At 40.8% G+C, this 17352-nt stretch overlaps 1 protein-coding gene and 1 non-coding gene across 6 annotated transcripts in view; one reads left to right on the top strand and one right to left on the bottom strand.

Moving 5' to 3' along the window:
- EDNRA (endothelin receptor type A) overlaps positions 1-15683 on the bottom strand; it is an 87333-nt gene extending 71650 nt beyond the window's left edge. For all 5 annotated transcript variants that reach the window (XM_059922578.1, XM_059922577.1, XM_059922574.1 and 2 more), the window contains exons 1-2: positions 15343-15683; positions 10636-11119 (exon numbers count right to left, since the gene is read on the bottom strand). In XM_059922578.1, the coding sequence (XP_059778561.1) occupies positions 10636-11055 (420 nt within the window). In that variant the 5' untranslated portion in view covers positions 11056-11119; positions 15343-15683. The remainder of the gene's footprint in view (positions 1-10635; positions 11120-15342) is intronic.
- LOC132366833 (U6 spliceosomal RNA) lies at positions 5379-5485 on the top strand. The gene has a single exon (XR_009503555.1). It is a non-coding gene; the product is annotated as a U6 spliceosomal RNA (small nuclear RNA).
- Positions 15684-17352: the final 1669 nt, after the last annotated feature.

The following is a 17352-nucleotide window of genomic DNA, read 5'->3' as shown; positions in this document are numbered from 1 at the left end:
CTTATTGAAGAGACTGTCTTTTTCCCACTTTGTACTCTTGCCTCCTCCTTTGTCAAAGATTAATTGACTGAATATGTGTGTGGGTTTATTTCTGGGCTCTCTATCCTGTTCCACTGATTTGTATCTCTGTTTTTGTGCCAGTACCATACTGTTTTGATTACTGTAGCTTTGTACAATAGTACAGTCTGCAGTCAGGGAGGGTGATACCTCCAGCTTTGCTCTTTTTTCTCAAGATTGTTTTGGCAATTCAGGGTCTTTTGTGGTTCCATATAAATTTTAGAATTATTTGTCCTACTTCTGTGAGAAATGTCATGAGTATTTAGATAGGGATTACATTAAATCTGTAGATCGCTTTGGGTAGTATGACCATTTTAACAATATTAATTCTTCCAATCCAAGAGCATGGGGTATCTTTCCCTTTCTTTATATCATCTTAAGTTTCCTTCATCAGTGTTTTATAGTTTTCAGAGTATAGGTCTTTCACCTCCTTGGTTAATTTTATTCCTAGGTATTTTATTTCTTGCTTCTTTTTAAATATCATTTGAGACATATTCCCAAATGTCATCCATTATGCTTTCATATTACCCTTTTAATTCCTATGCATCTGGTCAACTCCTAAGGAGGAAGATCTAGAAATGCAACATTTAGTTTTATCAATAAAACCAGGTGTTTGTACCCCAACCGAAACCTTGGGATAGCCATAGGCACTCATTTTTCTGTCTCGTGCCAACAAATTGCCTAGGCTTTCCAATGATAACTGGATGAGACACCAGTTTGGCAAAAAGTGTTCCTCTGAGCAGACAAGTAGATGTATATGTCTAGGCAATCAGTCCATCAAAGAACTTAACATTTCTTTTCATTTTTTAAAAACTTTATTTTCTGGCTCCCTTCTGTCAGTTGATCTCACCAACATGACAATGAGTATGGAATACAAAAATCTGTTTGACAGATGTTCCCATGCAATCTTCAAGACTTACAACATAAATGCTATTCTGGAGAACAACCTCTGTTTCATACACATCTTCCTTTATAGTGTGTCACTTCTGTCTTAAATAAGCAACTAAAGAAGTATTGGGTTTAATGCAGGAGAGAAAAGGGGATGACTATTTTTGAACACAGTCTTTGAAAATATATTTCTGTACTAGGGAGGACATCTGGATGACTATCAAGTTTGCCTAATGAGGCATATGGAAGAGAAGCAGTGTGGCAGCTTAGCTAACAGCATGGCAACTGGGATCAGACTGGATCCAAATCCTGGCTGTGCAACTCACTAACTGTGTAGCCTTGAGGACATTCCTTAAACACCATGCCTCAGTTTATTCATTTTCAGGCAACAGTCATATAGGATAAGTTTACTGTGAGGATCAAATGAGTTAGCTTGGTACAGGGTAAACACTAATCAGGCTTTAGGTCATGTTAAAAATTGGTATACATAACATACTTTAAGACTGCATATTTATCCTTCATCGATTCAGGAAATGCTTCTCAGAACAGTAGCCAGCATGTTTTTGTTAAAATGTAAACCAGATCATGTCACTCATCTCCCCATAACCTTCCTTTTTTAAAAAAATTAATTAATTTATTTTTGGCTGCTTTGGGTCTTCATTGCTGCACGCGGGCTTTCTCTAGTTGTGGCGAGCAGGTGCTACTCTTCATTGCGGTGCACAGGCTTCTCATTGTGGTGGCTTCTCGTTGCGGAGCACGGGCTCTAGGCACGCGGGCTCAGTTGTTGTGGCACGTGGGCTCAGTAGTTGTGGCTCACGGGCTCTAGAGTGCAGGCTCAGTAGTTGTGGCACACAGGCTTAGTTGCTCCGCGGCATGTGGGATCTTCCCAGACCAGGGTTCGAACCTGTGTCCCCTGCATTGGCAGGTGGATTCTTGACCACTGCGCCACCAGGGTAGTCCTGCTCATAACCTTCTAAAAGCTTCCTATCTCACTCAGAGAAAAAGGCTAAAGGCTTTATAAAGGTGTATACATAGGGTGACCACGCTTCCTATTTTTTCCGGGAGTCTTGGTTTATGCCTATTGTCCAGATGCAATTATTGATAGTGTCTACTTTCACTCTCAAAGCATCTTGGTTTGGACAATAAATTATATGGTCACCTATTGTTAGGCCCCACGTTATCTGCTTCTCCCCATCACCTGCCCTACCTCAGTATCCCTGTGACCTCATCTGTTACTATTCTCTTCCTTCCACTCAACCACCATGGTTTCCTTGCTGCTCCTTTAACCCTCCAGGCACATTCCTGCCCCTGGGCCTTTGCACTTGCCATTTCCTCTGGCTGGATGCTCTCACTTTGGATAGTAGCATGGTTTGCTCCTTTTAAGTTCTAGTTTTTATTCAACGTCACCTTGTACTGAGTTCTTCTTCAGCCACTCACACTAAGATGAATACCCTCTTCCTCTTCTTTTATTTCTCTTCCCTATTTTACTTTTCTCCTTAGCAGTTATCTCACATACTATATATTTAGTTATTAACTTGCCTGTTGTCTTGTTCTTCTACTAGAATGCAAACTCCACGAAGACAAGGATGATTGTTTTTCTTCACTGCTATTTCCCCAGTAACTGGTATATAGTAGGAACTCAATAAATATTTATGAATGAATAAATGAAGAACATTCAGAGAAGAGAGACCTGATGTAACTGAGTAACCAAATGGCCAATCAGTTGACCATCCGCATTACTTTCTAGTATAAAATTTGATCTAAAAAATATTGGGTTGGCCAAAAAGTTCAGTTGGGTTTTTCCATGAGATGTTATGAAAAACCAAAATGAACTTTTTGGCCAACCCAATAATAGGACTCCCGTGTTTAAGATAAGTGTTATGAGAAGCATGATTTGAGTAGATTCTGTTATCTATCCTAGTCTCCAAGTAAGTCGTGATGGCAAAAAATGTGGATGAAACTTTTAGAGAAGTTTAAATTATACAAAGTAACCTCTAAATTTGCACATCCACAAAAATGGTATTAAATCTGAGGGCACACTTGATTTTTCTTCTTGAGTTCAAGAACACTGGAGATTTCAAACCTTCCAAATTTAAATAAACATTTTAGAGCATGTGGTTTTGTAAAATCTTTGATGTTCAAATTTAAAAATAAGGCTATCAAATATTAACGTTGAATGATATGTTCAGTTCTATTATTGAGTTTAATTTCAACTATTAACTTTATATTGTAGGAAAGTTTTTCCAAGAAAAACTAGACCTAGTTAAAAATAAAACTGTAGCTATAGAAAGCAGTTTCTCTAGCTCTCAAGAGAATACGGTAGCCCCAGAAAGCAGTTGTAGAATTTCTGGCTGTATATCAAATTTATTTTGACAGAATTTCTTAGAACATTCCTTATCTAACCACTCTAGTCTTCAAATCAGCTTCAGAGACAGTAAACTTCATACCTCTTTCATTTTAGTTCACACACGCTTTATACGAACTGTATAAACTTTGTATGATAATAAAAAAATAACACTCACATGCTAGCAACTCAAAAGATAAAGACACTACAGAAATATTTCAGAATAAAATAGCCAGGACATCTGCTTTTACTGCACAGAATGCTGGAATTACTGCAACATTACACACACACACACACACAGTGTATATGTGAAAATTCTTTTCTCAAAAGTAAAACATTTATGCATCACTATTTAAGTGAAGTTTAGAATACAGCAACCTCTTCTGTGATCTGAACTGTTTGATGGAGGAATATCATCAGCCACGATGCTTTATACAGCCCAACACCTTCCTAATGAGAAGGGGACTGAAACCATCTCTCCCTCCTCAGCCATGGGAACGATCTTGCAGTTACGGATGGTTTCCATCCCCCATCACTGAAACGGGAATAACTGTGCTGTGAACCAAATGCTGAGGGTTAGCCCAGTAACCTCACATGAGAATAATTACTTAACAGGACCATGAGAGAAAGCAATGAGGTTCCCAGACACAGGAAACGAAAAGTCAGAGGGGAGGTAGAGTTGGAGAGGGTTCTGAAGCCTTTCCAGACAGCAACTTCCTTATAACGAACAGCAAGTTGGGTAATAAATGTATCACTCTGTTATTTTATATGTACATATATCCTTAAGTCAGCTGGTTAGCATAATGAACTTTTGCAATGTGCTTGTGTTTTAGCCATGCTAGAAAATCAACATATTTCCTGTTCTCTAAAGAGTAACTAAAATCTTTTGTGATATGAATGCTCATTTTGATATTCCAAATCACTTGTAGGTTTAATATTTCAATCAAAACCACAATTACAACTATGCTCAAAGAATGCATATTGCACAGAAATCTTGAAAAGTGACTCTTCAATTGGTTATATGTACCAGAGAGAGAGGAAATTAAACAATATAATTCCGGAACCATAGAACAAGAACTCTTGACTTCTAAAGACAAAGGGACAAGGGGAAAACAATCCTGTTATGTGTCACTGTAGGTTGACAGATTTTTCACAGATTTATGGATCCTGAGACATCCCTGGTTTGCAGGAAAAAAGTAGAGATTCAGTAAATTCAAAAAGCAAGTCTGCCTTTAGATCTGGAATTGCATGGGAGAAAAACATTCTTATAGAGGCAAATAGAGTATTTGAGCAAAATGAGCATTTTGCTCATGCATCAAATATTTTGAAAGCTGGGCACAGTGCTGGATGTGGAGATATAATGATAAATGAGAATCATGGCAGCGTGCCTCAGGGGACTTGCAGTCTAGTGGGGCAGACAGGCAAGCGAATTGGCAGGGACAACAGAGCGTGTGTTAGATGCTCTTACGGGGTTACTAGAGTGTGTCATGGGAGCACAAGAGAAAGGCACTGACCTAGTCTACGTTAGGGATACTTGCCAGACAAAGAGATGCTTCAGCTGAGATCTGAAGAATAAAGTGGAATAAGCCAGAGAAGGCATGAGGGAAAATATTCAAGGTAGAAGGATCATCTTGGTACTCTTGGTTAGCTGGAGTGAAGGGGGGTAGATGAAAAACATGAAGAGAGAGGTGCCTGGAGATGAGGCAGGGTCAGAGCTATCTAACAAGACACGATGAGCTGGAGTGCAATGCACCTTCAAGGGACAGAGAGCTTGGTGAAGGGACACATTTTCTCTCTTAAAATTCAGGGAATACAGTTTCTATACCTAATTTTACGATTATAGTGCTATTACTGGAATACCTGAGAAAGGCCTGTTTTTATTTGCTTGATGATGAGTAAAAGGCAAATATCTATCACATATGCAATGGTGTGTAATTGGATCAGCTTGGGGGAGTAGTATATGCAGACCACAGATAATACCCTGTGCCTTGTCTGTAAACAAAGAATCCCTCTGACAAATCAACATCATCATCATCATCAATATTTTAATTTGAAGGTCTCAGAAAAATCTGATTACAAGTATATTTTAGTGCTCCCTTCAGGAGCATATATACTAAAATTGGAATGATACAGAGAAGATTGGCATGGCTCCTGGGCAAGGATGACATGCAAATTTGTGAAGTGTTCCCATATTTTTTACTTATCTATGAAACAGAAACAGACTTACAGACATAGAGGACAGACTTGTGGTTGCCAAGGGGGAGGGTGAGTGGGGGAGGGATGCGCCGGGAGTTTGGGGTTAGCAGATGCAAACTATTATATACAGAATGAGATAAACAAGGTTCTACTGTATAGCACAGGGAACTATATTCAATATCCTGTAATAACCTATAATGGAAAAGAATATGAAAAAGAATATATATATATAAATGAATCACTTTTCCGTACACCAGAAACTAACACAACATTGTAAATCAACTCTACTTCAATTAAAAGAAAGAAGTTAATTTTAATCATATCCTTTCGATATGATTTTATTAAATCATATCAAAAAGCATTAATTGAACAGCTACTATGTTTGAGGCATACAACTGATATGTTGTGATTTGATGTGTCAAGAAACAACTTTTGTATGGCTGCCCCAACAGGACGGATCCCAGTTGCACAAGATGTCAAAGGCTGTGTGAATATGGAGATAAACTGGCTTTGTGTGAATGTCTCTGGTTTCCACATTGCTCAGATCCTCTGCCAGAGCAACATATTGGGAATCTTGGCTTTTCTTTGCAAAATATTCCTGATAATTTCATACAGAAATTTTGTTTGTTTTTCATTGTTGTCCTCAGGAAGAGGTGGTTGCTTAGAGTGGACTAAAGTAGTCAACAGCTGATTACTGGATGTATCACTGGCTGCTTCGTTTGTTCTCAGAGATCTGCTTTACCCCACACACTAAGTGGAGACATTATTCATCTACAGTATTATCTATGACGTCACTGGTTCCAACTCCCTGCTGTGCTGACATTTCTATGCCAAGTCATTGGACTCAACTGCCTCTCTTTTCCCATGGCCATCATTCTCATCCTCTCCATTCTACTTCTCTCCTACATATATTTCTCCACACTTCTGTTTCTACTTAAGAGGCTAAGGTGCAGTGGTTTATGGGCATATCTGTGTGCACATCTGGGTGACGGTTATCTTGAAAGCACATGACACCAAGCTTTGGCCCACCCATGCACAAACATCACTTTTAAGGTTTCCACCCTATTCAAAATTAAAACCCATCTCCCTATAGATGACACTCTAGGGCATAAATAAATCATTAAAGAATATGATTATTAAATTCTATACTTCTAATCTATATTGGCATTTAGTCATTGGGGGGCATTTTTGGATTCTAAACACAGATACAATGCTTTAATTATTTTGCCATTGTAATGAGTGTAAATATTTTATATACAGATTAATCTACTTGCGTAACTTTTTGCATTCCTTGAAAATTCAGGATATCAGATAGTGTAATTTCTTGACAAACTGAATCTATCATCAGTTTAGGTTACAAGTGTGAACATTTGAAAGGGTCTACTAACTCCTTTTCCTTCCTCTCTCCTGGTTTTGTCAGTCTGCTCATGAAATTAATGATATGTTTTTTGCACAATTCCAAATTAGAGTAATCCTTTGATAAATAATACCATTTCTTTAACATTGCCATTTGAAAACCAAGAAGGTAATTGGCATTTATTTGCATCTTTTGGTTCCTTCTGTTTTACATTTTATTGTCTCAGACTGTCCGATTTTTATCACCAGGTAGTGTATGTGTGTGTGTGTGTGTGTGTGTGTGTGTGCATGTGCACAAGTGTAAGCAAGGGCTAGGGGAATTTCTCTCCACTTTCTGGGTTATTTCTTCTCTATGAAATGTATATAACTCCAGACCTAATTCATTTTTAAATTTAGGATCTGTGCATGCTTCAGCAGCAGCAATTCGGTGTCTATATCCAGCCTCTCTGAGAATGACATTTAGGGCAGAGAATGTTACTTAGGGGTAGTGATGACATTCGGACAAGAGCTGCACATGCGTGTTAGGAACCAGTAAGAAGCAGGAGCTCTTGGGGGTTTCTGAGCAGAGCAGCACTCGATAAGTACAAGCAAAGTCCAGTACAGCCTGGCAGAAGAAATCCTGAAGCTATAGAGATCAACTAGGAAACTTGGAAATTCAGATGTGTAGTGGACACCTCTTCCATGCCCACAGACGATCCAAAGCTACCTAGCACTAGCTGCATGGGATAATGACAGAACAGAAACAGCCTAGCCGTCTGATATACTTGCTGCATTGATTTTCAGTTGTGTTTTACAGCATATCAATATATGAAACAGTTTCAGTACAACTCTTTCAAAGTGAGAGAAAGATAATAAAATGTGAATAGAAAGAACACTTTATCATGTGCTCTCTTTTTTCTTGTAATATTACTACAGTCCAATCAGCAAGTCTCACTTGCCCCAAGATGCAATCTTCACACTACTTTCACTCACTCTGACTCTAACCTAGCTCAGTGCAACGTTCTCCCTCTGGAGACACCTTAAAACTGAGTCTAAAAGCAATTGATAGAATTGTTAAACACAACGACCTGAAAACTTATCTTTCTTTGACGAACATAGTAGATCCTTTAAACCATTCTTCTTTCAACCTAAATCTAATGATAGGGGAGATAAAGAAGCTTCATGCATTCCTTTAATAGAATGTTCTTCAAGTCTATGCATTTTTCATCAGTACCTAAACATAATGGTAAAGCGAGACTGGATGGCTACTACTTTGCCCTGCAATGCAGAGGTAGCTTGACATGGTCAGAGGAATCCACAGGTCTGATATATGAGACTCCAAAGCATCAGACTCTTAGAGCAGGAGGCAGCTGTGCAGAAAAGGCATGAGGACCTAGAGCACACATTGCTTAGAAGGATTTCTCTTGACTCTCCTGGGCAGAAGTCAGAGAAACAGTAACATCTTATGGTTTCCTAACCTAGAGGAATGGACTGCCAGAAGGAAGTAGAAATAACGCTCAAATATTGTGAGGCTTTTCTGTTCGCTCCAATGCTTTTCTCTTTTCCTCTGGAAGAAGATTGAAATGACTAAACAGTATTTCTTTTTTTAACCCCAAAGGTTTACTTTCTAAAATTAATGTTGGTTAAAGGACTCATTACATGAGTTTTAGAAAAACAGGAATTATACAAATGTACTCCCACTATGAAAAAACACATCAAACTGTCCACATTGTTGAGAACTACAGCAAGGTATATAAAGTATTGGATTCCCAAGACGGAAGAATCGTAAGGTCAAATAAGGAAGTGTCAGTTTTTGCCCATTGCTGCATGAATGTAAAACAAAGTTTTATTGGAATTTTCACCGAATTTGGAGATATTTCAGATGATCTGACTTAAAATGTTGCTACGGAATAGAAACGAAGTTTAGTCTCGTGAATAGCAGGTAGCACCTCAAAGAGATAAGCAAGTCTCCTTCTCAGCAGATATGGTTATGTCAAAAGCTGCTTTTGCACATGGCCAAATGGGAATTATTAATCAGAGATGGTCATGTTATTTTCCTGAGCCATAATGGGTTGGTTAACTAGTTGTGTAAGTGTAAACAATCAATGTTTAATACTCTGCACCGTGATTGTGAATGAGTCATGTCAACATTTTCAAATCTCTTATTAAAGAGAGATGTCCCAAGGAAGTTGTGTTGAGTACGTGTAATATTTCACAAAGAGAAAATCAAAAATTTTTGAAAAGAAAAAAAGTTCTGTAGCATATGCTAAATATTTAAAATTATTTACATATTTTCAATTTTGCCTCCTAATTTGGTTCTGAAATCCTGCTTTGAGTTCAAATAGAAAACACATGTATTCATGCTCTTCTGTGGAAAGAGATGGTATGTGATTTAAAAATTTTTTCTTTTTTAAAAATTTTTGGCCATACTGCACGGCATGTGGGATCTTAGTTCACCGACCAGGGAATGAACTCATGCCCCCTGCATTGGAAGGTGGAATCTTAACCACTGGACCGCCGGGGAAGTCCCTTAAATTTTTATTTGTTGTCTAATTTCCCCAATTTTGCAAACAGTGTACTGGAGTAATTTTGAGATGATTTTTCCTTGTAATGTTCAAAATTTTCATCATTGTTTTCATCTTTATGGTTAGACCACTGCTTTTTCTGGTAGGCTAGTATCATTTCACCACAGTTGGAGTGTATCTACTTGAAACCAAGATGCTATTATTTCACTTAAAACTAATCATGTCTTCAACTGACAAACTTTCCATTTCAAGTCATATTTCAGAATATTTTTGCTCAGAATAGTTTTGTTTCTACAGATAATACATAGAAGACAAAAAACTAAAGGCTGAGGAAAGTGCTTTCCCTGGGCTAGGAATAAAGACATTCTAAAACATCTGACGCAGATGATGAAATTTCATTTGAATTTTAGCTCACTTGAATTCTTGCAGCAATTTCCCCCACACAACCACTAGACCAAATATGGAATAACTAATTCCTTTTGGTTTTAGTTGTTTTGGTACTAACTAGTCCCTAGAGCAAGGTGATCACACCAACAGTGGGTGAGTTCTCTTCCTCTCCCACTCAGGCTCTAACTTTGATTGTCTTTGGATCCTTGTTGCCTAGCTCTGCAGCAGGCACACAGTAGGTGCTCCATGAATGTACGCTGAAGCAATGAGGGAGGCAACGGTAAACTGATGCCCGTTTTAAACAGTTTTAGTAATGCTGCTCAATGAGGTCACCACAGGCCTGCCATCTCATGCACCCGTTATCCCTAAGTTGCAGTTGCCCTAACTGCGGAAGCCAGCATGACCTTTGCCTTCAATCATCCAGACAGTTGAAATAAAATAAGCCCTTCTCATTTCAAGCCATACTATGGATATCGGGCTTCCGAAGAGCATCACATTGAAAAGGTAACCGAAACTGAAGATAAATTTATTTTAAATACTTTTTGGGCTCAGCAGGTCTTACCCTGGAAATGGAATGTCTGAAAAATCCAGTGATCTTCCCCCAGATTGCCCATCTACCCAGCAAGCTCACGGCTGGCACGAGAATCCCATTCATGCAAGACCATGACTTTGAAGAGTCATCCCTGAAATACTGTTTTGTTAACAATTAAGTTAGAAAATCCGTGTCACATTTAACAAACAATAAACATTTCAGATGTCACCCAGTTTTAAGAGAGCAGAAATGGCTCTCAGTCAAAACACAGACTGAAATTCCAAAGGACAGAAAAGTCTGCAGCACCTCTCTCAACTGTGGAATCAGAGCGTATGTTCCAACCTGCAAATGCATTTGTGGTTACTTCCTACCTTAAATACATTGATAGGGAGATCAATGACCACATAGATAAGGTCTCCGAGGGCAAGGCTGGCTATCAGTGCGTTGGGGCCATTCCTCATGCACTTGTTCTGGTAAATGATCCTCAGCAGGGTGGCATTCCCCACCATTCCCACGATGAAAATAGTACACGATATCACAGTGTTAATGTATTTGAAAGCTGAAGTAATCTTAGTCTGCTGTGGGCAATAGTTGTGCATTGAGCCATTGTTGGGGAGGGCCAGATTCGTGGGTCTATGTGTGGTAACCACAAAGCTGAGTTCTGTCCCACGAAAAGTGGTGAAATCGTCCACATGGGTGCTGAGATTTGTGCTGTAGCTCTCAGGATTATCACTGATGACACATCCAACCAGCGCCAACCCAAACAACACCCTGAGGCAAAAGGTTTCCATCTTGACGCAAATTTGAGGAAAGGTCTCTTATTCTTTGGCTTTGACACCCTCTTTTTTTTTCTACCTGAAAAGAGAAAAGAGAAAAAATAATTTTGGTTACAAAATCCAGCTGCCAATAAGATTGTAGTCAATGATAATTACTGCTTCAATTAAAAAGCAGGATGTATCTGGTAATTAGATAAGATATATCTGTGTCAGGTTACCCCATGGCAGAACAAAAGAAGAAAAGATCAAAGCTCTACTAGGGCAAGTTATATCTCTGTATCCTGCCTCTGTCTCTGTCTCTGTCTCTCTCACTTTTGTCCATAGCTATACTTACATCTAGATTATAATATGAGGACATGGCAGTTTTTCCTTCAAGTAGTAGAGAAGAAGTTACATTACACCTAGGCTGATAGCCTGAATTACAAAATATCTTCACGAGTTGAGATAACAATATTTTAGTTTTTTTTTTTTTCTCCATTACACCTAGGCCAATAGCCTGAATTACAAAAAATCTTCACGAGTTGAGATAACAATATTTTAGTTATTAATGGAAGAGAAAAGACATTATATGCTGAGTGAAAGTTATATAGTATTAAGGCATAAAATCACCAAATTCTGTAATTAACAATTCAGTATTCCAACATGTGTGCTGTTTTGCCAATGGCAAATAATGAACATGAGAATAACATGCAGCTCAGGCAGCCATTTGAAGTGTTATGAAATGTTCATTTAAAAACAGAACTCTGATTAACACCATCAATACATTTAATAGTCTTAGTCATTTAAAATTGAGATAGTTGATAAAGACAAAATATTTATTTTATTGAAAACCTGGATGATTACTGTGTACAATCAACATCTTCTGACAGGAGTTTTTTTGCTTTTCCATTCGTCAGAAATTATTATCAGGATATTTGCCAATGAATGAAACTAGGAGTAATAGACTTTCTCAGGCCAGGCATACTATTTGGTTTTCCAAACATCCTTTATACATCCTTTAAACAACCTTTATAGCTGCATTGATTATGACCAGTCACCGTGCTGAGCACTTCACATGCGTGATGCCCTCTAATCAAGCAGATACATGGTTCCATTATAAACACAGGGAAACACAAGGTCAAGTAGCTTGTCAAGGCCATAGCTGGTGTGGTGCTGCTGTGATTCAAAGGCAGGTTAGTCTGACTTTGAGCCTGAGCTCTTAACCACTAGACCGTACTGTCTCTCATTCTCATGACTTCTTAGCATCTAAAGTGTTTTAACAACGTTTCCAGCGTTTTGAAGAAGCAATAGACTTTGGAGGTTGGTTAGATATTTTCAAAAGACCATTTCATTGTTTTGTTTTGTTTTGTTTTAGTCACTTGCAGAGAGCAAGTGGTCCTTCTTGTTCAGGAAGTCTAGGCTTCTACTTGAAGAAAAGATGCTGGGAAAATGAGGGAGGTTGGTGGTAACACAACAATTAAAGGTAAATAAAAACGGCCCTTCCCATTTTAATATTTTGTATATTTTCTGTGAATTTTTGTGAATCTTTAAATGAAGGCCATAAGCTCATTTATGATGTAGTGTGTGTGTATGATGAATACACCCAGGTCACAATTTAAGTTTTAAGAATTGTGTCCTTTTGAGTCTATTCATGGTTGATATGAATTTTGATATAAACTTTTAGGAATTTTGACAGTTATCTTGGTTATCAACAAAGTTTAGGGCTTAGTCGATATATGGATGAAACAAGATTTATTCAAGTTGTACAGAAGGTCTAAAATAAATATAAGGTGCAAATACTGCATACTTCTGCCTTCCCCAGAGATTCCCCCCCAGAACCTGAATTAATAATAACATTTTATGTATAGTAGTAATCTATTATATACAGTATTTGTTGTCTGACTTGAGCTTTACAGCTCTAGGTAGGCAGGGACAATATTATGAGGAAACTGAGCCTTGAAGAAGTTGTCACATTTTTGTGGCCAAGAAGTGGCAGGACAGGTAAAACACCTCACTCTACTTTGCTCATAAGACTTGACTCAGTCAAGTCTTAAAATATCAATTTTTCTAAGCTAGGGGCACACTGGGCATACAGTTCTGCCCAGACTTAATTGTAAGTAGTTTGCAGGTTGTTTTTTTTTTTTTTTTCTGCTTCTTACAGTTTGGAGTATTTGACCAAATGTTGACAGACCTACGAAACGCCGCTATTTCCATTCCGCCGTGGAGACCAGAACTCTAAGAACAAAGCATATTGTCATCCTCCCCCTCAGATCAGAGATGGGAAAAAGGAAATCCTTCAATATTTTGTGCTGTTTAATGACTAAAGCCTCCCAGTTGCCCAATAGGAATGAACCTTCAGAAAGAGTTTTCTTAAAAGTAAAAGAGAGAAGGCCTTTTCCAGAAATGGAATGGCTCTTTGCCCATCAGAGTCTGCTAGGAGGCTATTTCGTGAACTGACCTGGCTATCTATGGGGGGTTGACACCACTCACAAAAGTACCACTCGGTGTTTGAACGTCAGCACATTGGTTTGCTTGGTGAGCTGATTACCGCAGGAGCTGAGAAGTCTTATCAAATCTGTGGGTTCTTATCAAAGTGTGCGTCAGCTACCATGAAAACCACTTTCTTTCTCCTCCAACAATGACGCCACCACAGAAATCATTTCTGAAGACATCTCTTTCAGCTCTCTACACATATGAAGCTGCAGAACTAAGGGATACCTGGCAAAGGCACGTGGCTGCCATGTCATCATTGGGTGAAAAATACAAAACCAAAGGAAAAAACCCTTTCAAATGCATGTTCCACCAAGGACGAGTCTGTAGCTCGTTTCTCTAAGTCACGCTGTGCTTCAGACCATCAGTCATAATCAGTCATAGCTCTAGTGAAGCACGTCAGGTTCAGACCTGAAGGACATGGTTTATAGATTCAGCATTCTTCATATTTGGGGTCTAAGGATTTGCTGGAGTTCAAAAGGTATCATTAAGGGCTTCCCTGGTGGCGCAGTGGTTGAGAATCTGCCTGCCAATGCTGGGGACACAGGTTCGAGCCCTGGTCCGGGAAGATTCCACATGCCACGGAGCAACTAAGCCCGTGTACCGCAACTACTGAGCCTGTACTCTAGAGCCCACGAGCCACAACTCCTGAGCCCGCGTGCTGCAACTACTGAAGCCCGCATGCTGCAACTCCTGAAACCTGCGTGCCTAGAGCCTGTGCTCTGCAACAAGAGAAGCCACCGTAATGAGAAGCCTGCACCACAGTGAAGAGTAGCCCCCCACCCGCCTGTACGCAGCAGCAAAGACCCAATACAGCCAAAAATAAATAAATTTATTAAAAAAAAAAAGCTATTATTAAGCAAGAGGACTGAATCCTTTGTGGTTTAACAGTTTAACATCTCAGACTCTCAGGATCAAAGTTCACTCGTAATTAGCAATTTGGAAATTCCGACCTTACCCACAAGGCAAGAGTTTAGAGCAGGTAATTCACATGAAATGACTGCCAAGGTGTTTCTCAATTACTTAATACAAAACAGAGGGAGTGGAAGGAGTCATAAATATCTACAAGAGGAGAAAAAAACCAAATAAACTAGGAACTTCGAAATAAGTTTTTTTGGTGGGTTTTGCTCGGTGGGTAAGAAATTAGTAACTCTCCTGACTGACAACGCCTGACTTTAATATGCCTCCCAGATCACCCCCCTCCGCCGTCAGGTCTATCCCGGAACGCCATTAGGATGGTGTAAACGGAGGCTGATTATCGGGAAACAGCCCTTGTTCTCGGCACGTGAAGGGCAACAAGTGTTCACGAAAGGAGGGCACAGAACAAAACGCCCAGACCTCCACGGGCAGGTTTCCAAACTAGCTGCCCTGGGGTTTTTCCAGACACATCTGTTCCTCACACCCAGTGCCCTTGGCTACCCTTGGCATGCCCCGGGCGGGCGGGAAGAGAAGCAGTCTGCGGGGCAAACTTCACAAGTAGGCTCTTGAGCCAACAACAAGGGCGTGAGGTTCCACAAAGTTCTCGCAAGCCTGGGGGAAAGGGAGACCCGCGGAGAACTGCTGGTCTTCTTTTGACTAAAAATCCGACGCCCGCCTGGGGAGGCTGAGGCGCTTTGGATCAGTTTCCCAAACCCGCAACGTGCCCGGAGCGCACCCCGCCCAGGAAGGCGCCCGCGCCGCCTCGCGCCCTCGGGCAGGTGATGCCAGCCCCGGTGCAGGAGGTGCAGGCGCCGGGCTACAACGCTCCAGGCTCGCCTCTCCTCCCGACCGAAGGGCCCGCCGGCGTCTCCCCTACCCAGCTCGGGACCCCTAAAGGAAAAGAGTTGCACCGACCGTGGAGCTCGGCGGGCGCGGACGGCTGCCCGGTCCGCGCGCGGCGCCTGGGCGAGAGGAAGCCGAGACGGCGAGGGTGGGTGGCGAGTGTCCCGGGCTCCGGCGCGGCAGCGGCCCCGGCTGCACCGCTGCCCCCGCTTCGCAAAACTTCCTGGGCACGGCTTCTCCGGGGAGGTCCTCCCCGAGCCGCCCGCCTCCGGCCACCCGGTGGGATGGAGCGTCTCCACCTCCCGTCCGCAATCGCCAGACCAAAGGGGTGACTGTGCGCGCGCACGAGGGCTCGCAAGAAAAGGAAAACTCCGGAGGAACACGCCTCCCGTCTGTCCTCCCCTTCTCCCAAAGCTCCCAGACCTTCTACTCCACTCTAGGGCGGCAAGAATGTCCAAACCTTCCAGCCCTCCTGGGGTGCCGCCACTATAAAGCACTAGGCTGCCGCCCCCTCCCAGGCCCTGAAGGGCAGGAGTCTTTTTAACTGTTTCCTTCCTGAAATGAAAGTGGTGGTGAGGGGACGGTGATCGAGGAGGAGGGTAGTTTAACAGACAAGACTCAGAACTGAGGAAGGTCTTGCAGAGAAAACTTTCCCTTCCCAGTTAAGTGCAGGCAGATTTGATCCGGAGGGAGCGACTGCAGAGTCAGGGTCCGAGCGCGGTTTCCGCTCTGCGCTCCCTGCCCCTTTGCTTGTCTTGTACGTTCCCTCTTAAGCTTATAGCAAGTGAAAGAGCCAACGTGGACAGCAGTTTACTGGATCAAGGACGTTTTGTTTCTATCTTGTCCCTTGAAGCCAGCACCCCAGGGCTACCTACTACTGGCCCAGGGCAAAGCAGGAGCCCCTGGAGAGATTGTGGAAGGGTCCAGCATGTGGCTCCGAGAAACCTATGATTCCTCAAGAAATCCAAACAGGGAGGATGCAGGTGCTGCAGAAGGTGGGTTTCAGCATGTCTATACCGTAGAGAGTTTATCCTAGATGGGGTCGTGGGAGAGGAGATGAGGGACAAAGGCCATTGCCTGTGACAGGTGAGAAAAATTCAAGGCTCCTTGAAAAGGAAACCCTTGTACACTGTCGGTGGGAATGTAAATTGGTGCAGCCACTGTGGAAAACAGTATGGAGGTTCCTCAGAAAACGAAAAAATAGAACTACCATATGATCCAGCAATCCCACTCCTGGGTATATATCTGAAGAAAACGGAAAACACTAATTCGAAAAGATACATGCACCCCAGTGTTCATAGCAGTGTTACTTACAGTCACCAAGATATGGAAGCAACCCAGTGTCCATCAATAGATGAATGGATAAAGAAGATGTGGTATATATATATATTATGGAATACTACTCAGCCATAAACAAGAACAAAAATTTGCCATTTGCAACACGGATGGACTTGGAGGGTATTATGCTTAGTGAAATAAGTCAGACAGAGAAAGACAAATACTGTAGGTAATCACTTATATGTAGAATCTAAAAAATAAAAAAAACTAATGAATATAACAAAAAGGAAACACACGGAAATAGAGAACAAACTAGTGCTTACCAGTGGGGAGAGGGAAGAGGGGAGGGACAAGATAGAGGTAGGGGATTAAGTATAAACTACTACGTATAAAATAAATAAGCTACAAGGATATATTATATAGCACAGGGAATATAGCCAGTATTTTATAATAACTTTAAATGGAGTATAATCTTTAAAAATTGTGAATCACTATGTTGCACGCCTCTAACTTATATAATATTGTAAATTAACTATACCTTGATAAAATCACAATATGAGACAATATTTAATAACCTGAGTAAATGTTCAATATCAAGAAAAGAATAAAAATAAAACATTCTATGGAAAAATATAATCAAGGGCTCCTTAGAGAAGGCCTTGCCCGGGAGTCCTTCAATGCATTGTTGGTATGAGGCATATTGTGGAAATGTGAATTTGGAGCACTGGTCACATTATATTACAGACTGTTCTGATTATCAGCTGCAGCTAAAGAAAATCACCCTAAAATGGTAGTGGTTTAAAA

This window comes from Balaenoptera ricei, chromosome 5, assembly GCF_028023285.1.
Source record: "Balaenoptera ricei isolate mBalRic1 chromosome 5, mBalRic1.hap2, whole genome shotgun sequence".
Classification (NCBI taxonomy): Eukaryota; Metazoa; Chordata; class Mammalia; order Artiodactyla; family Balaenopteridae; genus Balaenoptera; species Balaenoptera ricei.
Note: the sequence above shows the minus strand (reverse complement) of the source record. Positions and strands in the feature narration are given on the sequence as shown.